The sequence below is a fragment of the Falco cherrug genome, chromosome 13, assembly GCF_023634085.1.
Source record: "Falco cherrug isolate bFalChe1 chromosome 13, bFalChe1.pri, whole genome shotgun sequence".
NCBI classification, from domain to species: domain Eukaryota; kingdom Metazoa; phylum Chordata; class Aves; order Falconiformes; family Falconidae; genus Falco; species Falco cherrug.
The window spans coordinates 735,010-746,730 of record NC_073709.1 but is presented as its reverse complement, the minus strand read 5'-3'; the positions used below and the strand labels follow the sequence as shown (position 1 = coordinate 746,730).

The window sequence follows — 11,721 nt, the reverse complement described above, 5'->3', positions numbered from 1 at the left end:
GATTCCTTCTTCAGTATTTCCTTCCGCTGAAGCTAGTTCTTACCCTCGCTGCTGATTTTCTCTGCCCCATTTTAACTCCACTTGATCTGTTCTGGCGTGGGGATCAGAACTGCACAGGTCTGGGGGGTTTTGGGGCAAATGTGACACAATTCCCGATTTGTTCCGTGTTCCTCTGCACTCCTTATAAATTCGCTTTTCCTTTTGTGAACTGCCAGTGGTTTTTAAGCCGACACTTTTGCTCTGCCGGCTGCATTCCTCCCGGAGGGGTACGCACCAGCCCGGGGTGCCCCCGGCACATGGAGCAGCTCCCGAGCCCCCGCCGCCCGCGCCCCTCTCCGTCCCCGCCGCCCGCACCCCGCGGCAGCCGCGGCGCCCGGGCAGGTCCGGCTGCTCAGCAGAACCCGGCCCCGCCCCGCCCCTCCCCTCCCTGGGATTCGATGTTGTGTCACGTGGCCCTGCGGCCCCGCCCCCTTTCCCGCGCGCGGTCCCGGGGCGCCGGGCAGCCATGGCGGGGTGCGGGGTCGCGGAGCGCGTGTTCCCCGCTCTGCCCCGCCTGCAGCCGCTTTCCACGGCCCGGCGCCCACCCGCGCCGTGGTTCAAGGACGTCCAGGCTGCCCCCGGGACGGCTGTGGGCTGGCAGCGGGGCCGCCCCGAGCGGCAGCTTTCGGCCCCGGGCCTCAGCCGCCCGGTCGCTCACGGAAGCTACGGCAGATGCTGGTGGCAGCGGAGCTGAGGGGCCGGCGGGGTGAGGGGACCGGCGGGGCGGAGGGGGTGGCCGAGGGGACCGGCGGGGCGGAGGGGGATGGCGGGGCTGAGGGACATGGCCCGGCTGAGGGGACATGGGGAGCTGAATGGACGGGGGGAGCTGAGGGGGATGGCGGGGCTGAGGGGGAGCTTGAGGGGGATGGCGGGGCTGAGGGGGAGCTGGGGGGGGGCGGGGCTGAGGGGGAGCTGAGGGGGATGGCGGGGCTGAGGGGGAGCTGGGGGGGGCGGGGCTGAGGGGGGGCTGAGGGGGATGGCGGGGCTGAGGGGGAGCTCGGGGGGATGGCGGGGCTGAGGGGGAGCTGGGGGGGATGGCGGGGCTGAGGGGGAGCTGAGGGGGATGGCGGGGCTGAGGGGGAGCTGAGGGGATGGCGGGGCTGAGGGGGGGCCGGGCTGCGGCCGTGCCGTGCCGAGGGACCGGGGCGCTGCGCGGACCAGCGCCGCGGCGGGGCTGAGGGCCGGGGGCCGCGCGCGGCGGGCAGCGCCTCGCAGGCGGGGCACGGAAGCGGAGGCCGCGCGGGCGGCGGTTGAGCGCGCGGCGGTTGGTGCCACCTACCGACACGGACGCGTCGCAGCAGCCCGTCCCCGTCAGTGCCGACACCTTCCCCGCCAGGCTGTGGCGGCTGGTCAACAGCCCGCGCTGCCGCTCCGTTCGCTGGGGTGCCTCCGGCCAGGGGCTGGTCATCAACCAGCCGCTCTGTGAGTGCGAGCTGCTGGGCGCCGGGCCGGCCGTCGCCGCGCAGCCGGGTGGCCGTGGGGCAGCGGCAGCCGCCGGTTTCTTCAAGACCAAGAACTTCAGCAGCTTCATCCGGCAGCTCAGTCTCTATGGCTTCCGCAAGGTGGGGATGTTGCCGGGGAGCAGTGTGGTGGGGCCCGGGCCTGGGCCGGGCCCAGAGGGTGGACAAGGCAACGGTGGCAACTGCACCGGGCCCCTGCATCGCTTCCGCAGCCCCCACTTTCGCCGCGACCGCCCCGACCTCCTCGTCCACCTGAAGCGCCTGACGAAGGGCAACAAGGCGAAGATGGCAGCGGGCCTGGATGTGACCAGCCGCCCACCCAACCGCTTCCAGCGCTTGCCTGGCACGCCACTGAACGGGCAGCCGCTGCCTCCGCCCTCGACGCTCAGCAGGCCTGGTGAGTCAGAGTGGGCCATGTGGGGCCTTGGTGGGTTTTTGAGAAGCGCTGGGTGGCATGGGATTTGAAAATCAACGCTCTCCTGAGGGAGAAGGGTTACCTGTCCTTGCCGGTGGCATCTCAGTTCAGCTGGTGTAGGGAAGCTGTTGTTGTTTATGCAGGTAGATCTGCTGCCAGTAAGCATGAGTAGCATGGTTCACATGTATTTCAGGCTGCCTGTAGACTACAGTACAGTCTCCATTGCGTGCTACACTAAGAACACCCTTGCTCGATCTCTGTGGAGCTGGCACAGCTCTACCAGATGAACGTTGCTGCTTCTTGCCCGTCAGTAAGGATGCCCATCAGTAGGGATGCTTAATATGCTGTCATTACATGTGTGTGAAGCAGTGAGTCGTGTGAAGTGATAACTAGAGCATCCTGTTAGTTTTGTGCAAAGGAGACGAGACCTGGTAGTAAGATTTTTGTCAGTTGTCTCCTGAAAAAGAATTCACAAGCTACGTAGTTTTTAAAACTGATTGAATGAGTAGGTGAGAGCTAATTAGAAAATAATACTGCTGAAAAGCCCTAGAACGTGTTTTCTTTCTTTCTAACCCTCTTTGAGAGGATCTGAGTTTTCCCAAGACAAGTGTGAGCCCTCAGGATTATTCCACAAATTTTGTATCGGCCCTAAAGCTTTGTAGTTGGTGCTGTGTAAGGAAGATGTGAATATCTTGCTTTGCAGTGCTCTTGGGCTGCTGCCAGAAGAGCACTCCGGCTTCCCATTCCCTTGGTGGCGTGTTAACTGTCATCTTCCTTGCAGCTGATACAGCAACGTGTTGGTTCAGCGCAGTGATCGGAGAAGACTTTAATAGCCTGGCTGGCTCTTGGACCCGAGTGATGCACCCCATGGGTGCAGAGCTGTAAGGCGCGGTGTAGGAGGAGCGGCAGGACTGTGCGACCAGGAGAAGGGGAGAAGCAGTTGACGGTACTGCTGTCTGCAGCACCGGCTGGCCTTTAGAGCAGAGTAGGGTATCCCCATACTCTTGGTTACTGTGTCAGGGTAGGAACTGTCATCTAATTCAAGTGGTGTTTTCCGTGATGTGTGTGGAACTGCACGTGCAATACCAAGAAGACAAAATGAAGCATCTGAGAAGGGATGGAACTTATTTCAGTAGGGAGGCTAGGAAACATTTAAACTAATGATTTGATGTTAACCTTGTTAAGGCTAAGATGAGTCATTGCAGACTTCAGTGACATGGTTTGTCTGATGTAATGCAGACCATTGGTAAAGGAAATTATGAGAAAGAGATGACTTTCATTTTTTGTCCTCTGTTTTGATGGCTGCAGTTTCAGAGTTTTTGCTCTAGGAGTCTCATTTTCTAGAAAGACAGAACAAGGAAAACATTGGGGTTTCTATGCAGTCAAGTTCTGACAGGCTGACAATGCACTGTGCGCTCTGTACTGACTGTTTAGGGGCACGTCTGTTCCCAGTGTCTTGCAGGGTGTAACGCTCTGTTAAACATTCAGGAACAATTCCTGGACAGCAACTGGAGGTTGGTAACTTGGCATCCCGTGGTGTCTTGTTTACGTGTTAGAACTAGATAATCTTCATGTCCCTATCCAAAGGTAAAATATAAACAAAAGAATTTTCATACCCCTGTTCCTTCTCTGTTTATAAATGGTGAAAGTACTGAACAGGAAATAAACGGTCCTATACATTAAGTCTTAGCAAATCTTCAGGGTCAGCTGGTATTTGTTTAGTGATTCTTAATGGTTAAATGTGAACTTGCAGAATAATGACTGTATGTTACTGATTTCATCAGAGGAGTGCAAGAGGTAAATGTGAGGCTATTTTTAAAAAAAGTCCTTTTGGGTGAGAATTGGAAACTACAGGTCTGAGAAAGCCTGGCTTCTAGATAAACCCTATTGACGTGAACCATCCTGAAACTTGTAATTCTCATGGCTAAATGCAATCCTGCAGGGGAGTCACAAATGCAGTAGTTCTTGCAGAAATCAATGAGCACAGGCGTTTGCGGTGTTACTGTCAGTGTTTCCACAAAGTCACCAAAACAGAAATTGAGCTGTCATGGTATAAAAGCAAATACCATTTCATGAAACAGTAACTGTCTGAGAGAGGAAACTATAAAATAATAGAGAAGAATAAAAGGACTGTCTAAGAAATAACAAAATGGCAAAGACTGGGATATTTTAGTCTGCACTGAACTAGTTGAGCTGAGAAAAAATTGGCTTTGAAATTTTTTTCTTGACCAAATAAATGACTTGTCATAAAGTACTTGCAAAGTCCATTGGAGGATTTTGACGTTGCCCTTCCCTTAGCCGTTTGTGAGCTGTCAGTAGTGGAGTTTGGTCAAATCTTGCTTTATGATGTCCCTTTTTTAGAATGTATTGTCTGATTTAACACACCGTACTTTCAAAATTGCTTTTGTTTGGTTTAGTAAGTTACTACACATTTTGATTTATAGCACATTTCTAAATATGGGTAACTCGTTACTGCCAGTTTAAGGAGATTGAATGCTACGCAGACACCTCTGGGTTGGCGCTTCACTCGTGTGCCACACAGCAGTTAGTGCATGCTCGGGTCTAAGAGTACAGTCTCCTTTCTGGATTAAGTACGCTGGAGCAAAGGTAGTCTTCCCAAATCATGTTGTAGAGCCTTGGCTCCTCATATTGCCTTTCTTTGCCTGTGAAAACTCCTTTCCTTAACACTTGTTTCGCTTTATTTTGTACCCACTGCAGGACTGCTGACTGTAGGACAGTTTCATCAACTTTACGGTCAAGGTGTTTTCCCTCCTTACTCCTACATGGCAACCTCGTGCCAAGCCCCCAGCACTTTACCAGCACAAAGATTAGATCCGACTCCAGTCCCTTCCACTTGGATCCAGCAGGGACCACTTGGGTTGCTGCCAGGGCAAGGGGCTTCCCCAGCTTTTCCAGATAAAGGGGCTGCCTTTCCTGTACTCCAGACACTTCCAACAGGAGCCACGTACACCCTCCAGCCTGTGGCTTCTCTTCCGCCACTTCAGCAAGGGACTCAAAGCGTTGCCGCATCCATTGCAAATTGCAGCAGCTCTGCATCTTCAGTGCCGTACTCACAAGCCTGCTATCCAACAGGTATGAAAAAAAATTTCTGCATTTGCTTTTCAAAAATAGATTTTAAAGTGAGACTTTCCAATATTTTTCTACAATACTCCGCCATGTGTATATCTCAAGTGAGAATTAGAAAGTGTCAAGTCTAAAAGGAAGATGGACCTAAAGCAAAAGGAGTTTCTGTTTGGTATTCGTGCCCTTCCTCCAGATTTTGTGTGTCCCCTGGTGATTTTCTGGATAGCCTTTCTGTTGAGGTGAAAGGGCGAGGAGAAGAATATTTGTCCAATACTAGTCGGTGTGAGGCTAACTTTCATTTTTGTTTTTTTAATTAAGCAAAACTTGGACAATGATATTAAAGCACTGAGACCTTGTTAAGAAGTAGTATCCTAGGCCTTGGTCTCATGTTTTTCCAGGTTAAGGTTTTAAACTCAAAGATCAGTCAAAAGTATTGTGCAGAACAGGGGTCCTCAAACTTTATAAACAGGGGGCCGGCGCGCGGATTAGATGGCAGGAAGTCATCTGCGTCTGCTTGGTTTCCCCCTCCAACCCCCGGCGCGGGTGGGGGTGGTGTGGGTGTTCTGTAAATAGGGGGGGCTGGATTGAGGACCCTGGGGGGCCATATCCGGCCCGTGGGCCGTAGTTTGAGGACTCCTGGTGTAGAATATTTCATTCTGCTCATACTATTTTTGTATCTACATTTTTTTTCTTGCTTAGCTTCTTTATGTTGTATTTTTTTATGCACTGAAAACTAGAAAGTACAAAAGTCTTGGCTCCTTTCTTTTTTCTAAATTATTTCTGCCACAATTGTCAGTCTCACTTAATCACTCAATTGCAAAGTAAATCAGTCTCACTGAAGTGTTTTTATTCTTCAGAAGAGGAGTTGAAGCAAATTACTGTTCTTTTCCTTGCCCTTACCTTGAATGGGAAAAATCACATGATAGGGTATTTTCTGGGGAGTGGTGGTGTATTTGTTGTGGGTTTGTGGTGTTTTTTTTTAGTTTCCCTAAAACTTCTGAAATTCAGAACAGTGACTCTTTCCTTGAACAAACTAAAGCTCAGTTGTTATTCTTTCCTTCTGCCTGCTCCTCCTTTGGCAGCCGCACCTTCACAAAGACAGCTATCTATCCCTGTTTAGAAATCCTACACAGTGAAATCATTACATCTTTTGTGCATGTCTTCTGAGACCTCTGCTGAGAACATTTCGGACAATAATCAACAGTTTCTGTAACGTCATTTTTGTCAAGGAAGGGTTCTGAGGAGCTGGGCATTTCTTGTAGACACACTTAAATGTTTAAGAGACAGGCAACTTCTGCCACGTGCTCCTTGCCTTGTGCTCCTTATGCAAAGATTTCTGTGGTGGCCAGAGTGTGGAGCCTGCCTTACCAGCTGCTAACTATCAAGTCTTCTCCCAGGAGCAGGTGTCCTGAGAGTCATAGAATGGTTTGGGTTGGAAGGGACCTTAAAGATCAGCAAGTTCCCACCCCCCTGCCATGGGCAGGGACACCTTCTATTAGACCAGGTAGCTCCAAGCCTCATCCAGAATACTTGCTTAATTAAGGTGGGAGGTGGGAGGTGGTCCCCGCTTTGCGTTTCTATTGGTTACAGAGCATAGGCTGAAACTCATCATGATGAATTGTAGTTGTCTCTGTCTCAGCTAAGGCCCCAGCCCTCTCCCGTAGTCAAGGGAAGGAAAGGGGCGTCTCGGGTGCGATTTCACGTAGCTCGGTTTAGAGTTTGTCTTGGGGTAAGATTACTGGTGTCCTGGAAGTGCCTGTTTTGAAGTACTGCCTGTAGGGGAGCTGAGGGAGACCAGCGTAGATTTAGACATGAATATGGAGATCTCTCTCACTGGATGACGCTCGTTGCTTTAAGTTTAAAGGATAACTTGGCTATGTTGCTCAGGTAGAACCTTCTGGGGTGGGAGGTGGGTGTGAGAACGCAGTGAAAACATACCAAATTTTGCAAGGTGTAATCAAAACTAAAATACAGAAACTTAGGGAATCTGAGGCGTTTGAAACCTCCAGTGAATTAATTAGCGTTTCTGAGAGTGTAAGTGACATTTCACTGGAGTATGATAAATCTTTTAATTTTCACTGTCACTCTAGGACTGTCTCAGCGGTTTTACTTCTGTGCCTGTGTATCTCTTAATCTCTCCGCTGTCCTTTCTTCTATATATTATAACATACAGAATGCTGAAAGCGTGTTTCTTCAAATGTCCACATGAAAAAGTCTGGTTTCCTTCATCATGAAAGCACAGCAGCAAGATTAGTTTGTTTGGAAAGTGATAGTTAACCTTAAGATATGTATTTAGTAAGTGAGAGAACTAAAGAATGTATGTTCAATCTTATTCTTGACTCTCTTCATTTCACTTTTGAAGTCCCATTAAATGAAATCAAAGTAGAACTTTGTCAAAAGATTTCTTTTTGTGTGTATTCAAACTTGTTTGTTAACTTCCGTGACAAAAAGATTTCCCTGGTTTTTCATTATGATTCTTATTGAAAAGTCAGTAACATAAAATACGCTCATCTAAGTCTTTTTTTCCCCACTAGCCTTAGACCATAATTAGTTTAAGGATTTAGTTCTGTTTACTTTCAACTATCTGCAAAACCTTTGACAGTAGTAGAATCGCGTCAAAGAAATGCGTTGAAGCTTTATTATCCGAGAGTGTCTAATAATGAAAAATCAGTCATGGAGACCATGTGAGAAATATTAGTTATTGGTGCCACCTGACAGTGCAAGTCCAGTCGCGCCTTTTGAATGCATCTGTGGCTGTAGGGTTCATTTACCTATGAAGACCTTTCTGGTGAGTGGTAGTTTAGGAGTAGTCATGATATTCTTCGGAATGATACACTCTTGGTTAAGATAATTCATTTTCTTTGTAAGTCTTAAAATTCACATGGTCACAAGTGTGTATGAACACCTAGGCTCAGCTATGTGAATACGCTTTCTGTGGTGTATTGTGACAAGAAACTCAAGCAGCCAAATCAGAGAGGTGATACTAAGACACAAAAGACTCTGATTATGAGGTTTCTGCATGTATGTGTGTGTGTTACCAATTTTACAATATATATTTTTAATACATCTATACATATCTTAAATATTTTTAAGGTTAAGAAATTGGTCTTAAAATGACTTGGGAGGTAACAATAAATTTCTGGAATGTCGTTTACTGTGTGATTATTGAAATGTTTAATCAAAGTAAGCAATAGAACTGCACACCAGACACAAGTTCCGGCAGTCTGATAGCTGTGTTTGAATTCTTGCAGCCACACCGCAGAGTTGTTCAGCAGCAGCCCACACAGATCCTCTGGCTGGCTGTGCTGGTCCTACTGCTTCAGCGTGCACCCACGACAGCTTTCTCCAGGTGAGCGTAGCCTACTGAAAGGAGGTGAAAGAGAAGGAGACTGTATGAATGAACTGCAGGTTTATACACTTGTGAAATTAAGGATATAAATTTGAAAACTGATCTGCTTGATGAAGTGAAAGTGATGTGGTTTACAAATACCTATTTCAAAGAACCACTGAATGTTAAACGGGTAGTTTTGTAATTCAGGTTAGGTTTCAGGGTAGCAGCATAGTGGGTGTCCTCATCAGTGGAGTGTTTTTGCTTGACTTCACCAGAATCGCTTTTAGTTAATGAGCCTGCATTTGTATTTGAAGAATGTTCTTGCCTGGACAAAAAGAGATTCTTTAATATTATGAAAATACTGAGAAGCAGCTCCACTTCTTTGTCCCGGACAGCTTCCTGCAGTCCTGAGTTTGATTTGATGAACGAGGAAAACTAACGTGACTTTGTGGAATGGGCCCCACCTCGGAGATCTCTTATTAAAGATAACTCCAGTACTTCTTGTAAATGCTTTATGTAATTTTAGTGGAAACTGCGCCTTATTTGGAGGGCCTGGCTTATCAGATATCAGAAGATCTGAAGTAAAAATGCAAGAGCTTCCTTTTCTATTACAGCATAACGCATATACTTTTTTCCCCCTCACAGAGGACAAGCGAAGCAAGTTATGCTTATGCGTGTTGAAAAAGGGTTGACCTACCCAAGCTTGATCATCCAGTTTCCTGTCTTGCAAATATCAACCTTTCTCTTTTATTCGTGACTTCTTTTAAAAAATAAGCTTATCCAAGATGGGCAGGTTATGGCCAGGGTAACACGTTAGTGTAAGGCTATAAATAGCCAACAGCCAGTCATGCCCTCGATATTGTAGTATTTATTTTTCGCACAGTGCATCTTTGTCCTCTCACTTTCATTGTGAGCTGCTTTTTTCATCCAGGACATGAGGATCCATCTGAGCGATGGGCAGTCACAATTAAATAGCTTATCTCGGAAGGCCGAGATCCATGGGATAGTAAATCATTCCAAAGGAGTTGTCAGAGGTGGTGTTGTGGCTAGATTGAAGGATAATATACAGTGTCCAAAGGGTCTAGTAAAAATCAGTTGTTTGGAGAAGCAAGTCCATGGGCGGCATGTGGAGTCAGAAGAGCTTTCGGCCACTTGCTAGTGGTTGCTTTGTTTCCTGGAAACCCCCAGCAAAAAGCTGCCGAGCATCTGGGCAGACAGAAGGCCAAAGGCAAGCAGTGCCCTGTATCAGTTCCACCAGGTCAGTAACCGGCTGTCTCTGAGCAGGGTAACACAGCTATCGTACCGCGTGGATCAACGGGACTTCTTGAGATTTCCGAGTCTTAGCATAGCCTAGGTCATTTCTCCTGGAACGTGGTGACAGGCTGTGCAGGTGGTACAGAAGACAGCAGTTTGCCTGCGGTTCTTGCTGAGCTGTGGGGAATAATCAGTTTGCCTTTTGTGTGTTCTGGGGCATATACTTCCCCAAACTTCTGCTGGGGGACGTGGCAAGCTGCAGTACTGAGCATCCTGCCCGGCTGGTGTACTGATCATCCATCAGTAACCACTTGCACAAATCCTCAAAAGCGGTAAAATTTATCAGCCCTGGCTGACTAAGCATTTTTATTGTTCTTCACAAAAAATAGAACTATTGCATGGTATATTTCCTATCGTTCCACTCGATACCTTCTACCAGTTGCAGGAATTCAGTGCGATGCTGTTGAAGTGTGGTTTGCGGGGCGTTTTAGGCTGTTTGGTCACGCTGTGTGCTGCTAGGTAGGAGTGGCAAAGCCTATACGAAACTGCTGGACCAGTCCCGAAGACAGCGAACCGTATCGGCACACTAGTAGTCAGCAAGCTGGTTACCAGCCCCGTTTCTGTTGGATCCAGACGGTGCTTTGTGGTCTCAGAAGGAAAAGCGGGCACTCTTGGACAAGGAAGCCTAACCTTGTGCTGTTCTTACTGGGTCTTGCAGAGAGCATCACTTTTAAGTTTAGGAGAGATTTAAGACAGGTGGAGTTTCTGGGTCTTGGGGGCCAGCTGCTGGGCTTGTACAGTACGCACCTGAGCTGCTGAAAGTGTTAGGTGACCCTGACTGGAACATGGGCAGACCAGGCCGGTAACTAACTGGTTGGTTGGCTGCAGTTTGCTCTCCAGGAAAAGCTACAGAGAATTACTGCATGGAATGGCAAGGGGACATAGGTGGTTGTACCCAGACATGGTGGCTGATGATGGTGTATCTCACCAGGTTTCTGAAATCGGGGTTTCAGAGGTTTGTATTACACTCTCATCACGGTTGGTTACAAAACAGGGAGCTCAGGTACAACTTCTTACCCATTTTTTCATTTGGGTTCTCTTAAGTGGGGTTTGGATTAGTGTGATGAATCAGTATCCTTGGGTAGGAATGAGTCTTTTGAGAGACCTCCTGCTATCTTCTGCAACAGCAGTGCTGGCAGCTCACAACCATTAGCTCAATACTTCCCCGCTGCTTTATCATAGATGTGAACTGAGGCTACATACGGGATTTCAGCGATTTTTTTTTTTTTTTTTTTTCCCCCTGCCCCCACCTCGTTTTGTTTTTTTTTTAATAGCAGCCCTGCCGTTTGATTATTGCTATTACCATGGTTATTAAGCTGTCGGTATTTCCTTGTGGAACTGAAGCAAGAGGTAACGGGAAATGGAAGAAATAAACGTGCAAGAAAAAAGAACAACTTTCTGACCTTAAAAGCAGTCCTAAGTAGTTTGCTTTTATTTGTAATAAGGAATGATAATCAGCCATGTTATTTCAAAAAGAAATCAAGTCTGAACTAATTCCGATTGCCCAAGCACTCAAGCCAGATTTGTGTAGTCCTAGCGGTCCCTGAAAAGGTGTGGTTGTGCTTTAATTCCTGCACACGCTACGCTAATCTTGTAAGTGAAATGCCCGTCTTCTCTTTCACCACTTCTGCTAAGTTAGACCATTTTTCCTCTTGAGCTTGAATGACCAGCAAGCTATTAGTCTTTCAGGCCCTGACTTCTCAATCTTTTATCGGTTTTCCTTGTTTCATTGCTGCCTCCCCCCATCCTTCTCCAGGTGAACTAAAAGGATTTAAATTGTAGCTTTGTGTGGCCCCTTTCTCCTGTTGGAAATACACACGAGATCCTGTAGTGCATCCAAGAGGACAATATGTGCTATAACAGCTTCAAGCTGAGGTCCCCTAAGAAGAGGCAGAAAAAGCTTCAGTATGGGTGGGTTGGTTGGTTGGTTTTTGGCAGGGATGATCTTATTCCTGGATGGTTTGGTAATCCAGATCTTACTTAGAATCCTGACTACTTATGACACTAAACAAGCAATGCAACAGAAATGAAACACCTTATTAACATTTTAAAAAAATAGAACTGAAAAAAAAATCAAA

At 47.8% G+C, this 11,721-nt stretch overlaps 1 protein-coding gene across 1 annotated transcript in view; it reads left to right on the top strand.

Moving 5' to 3' along the window:
- Positions 1–505: 505 nt before the first annotated feature.
- LOC129737279 (heat shock factor protein 5-like) overlaps positions 506–11,721 on the top strand; it is a 28,098-nt gene continuing 16,882 nt past the window's right edge. Inside the window, exons 1-4 of the mRNA XM_055725976.1 lie at positions 506–713; positions 1,219–1,896; positions 4,633–5,007; positions 8,250–8,347. Coding sequence (XP_055581951.1) covers positions 506–713; positions 1,219–1,896; positions 4,633–5,007; positions 8,250–8,347 — 1,359 coding nt within the window. The remainder of the gene's footprint in view (positions 714–1,218; positions 1,897–4,632; positions 5,008–8,249; positions 8,348–11,721) is intronic.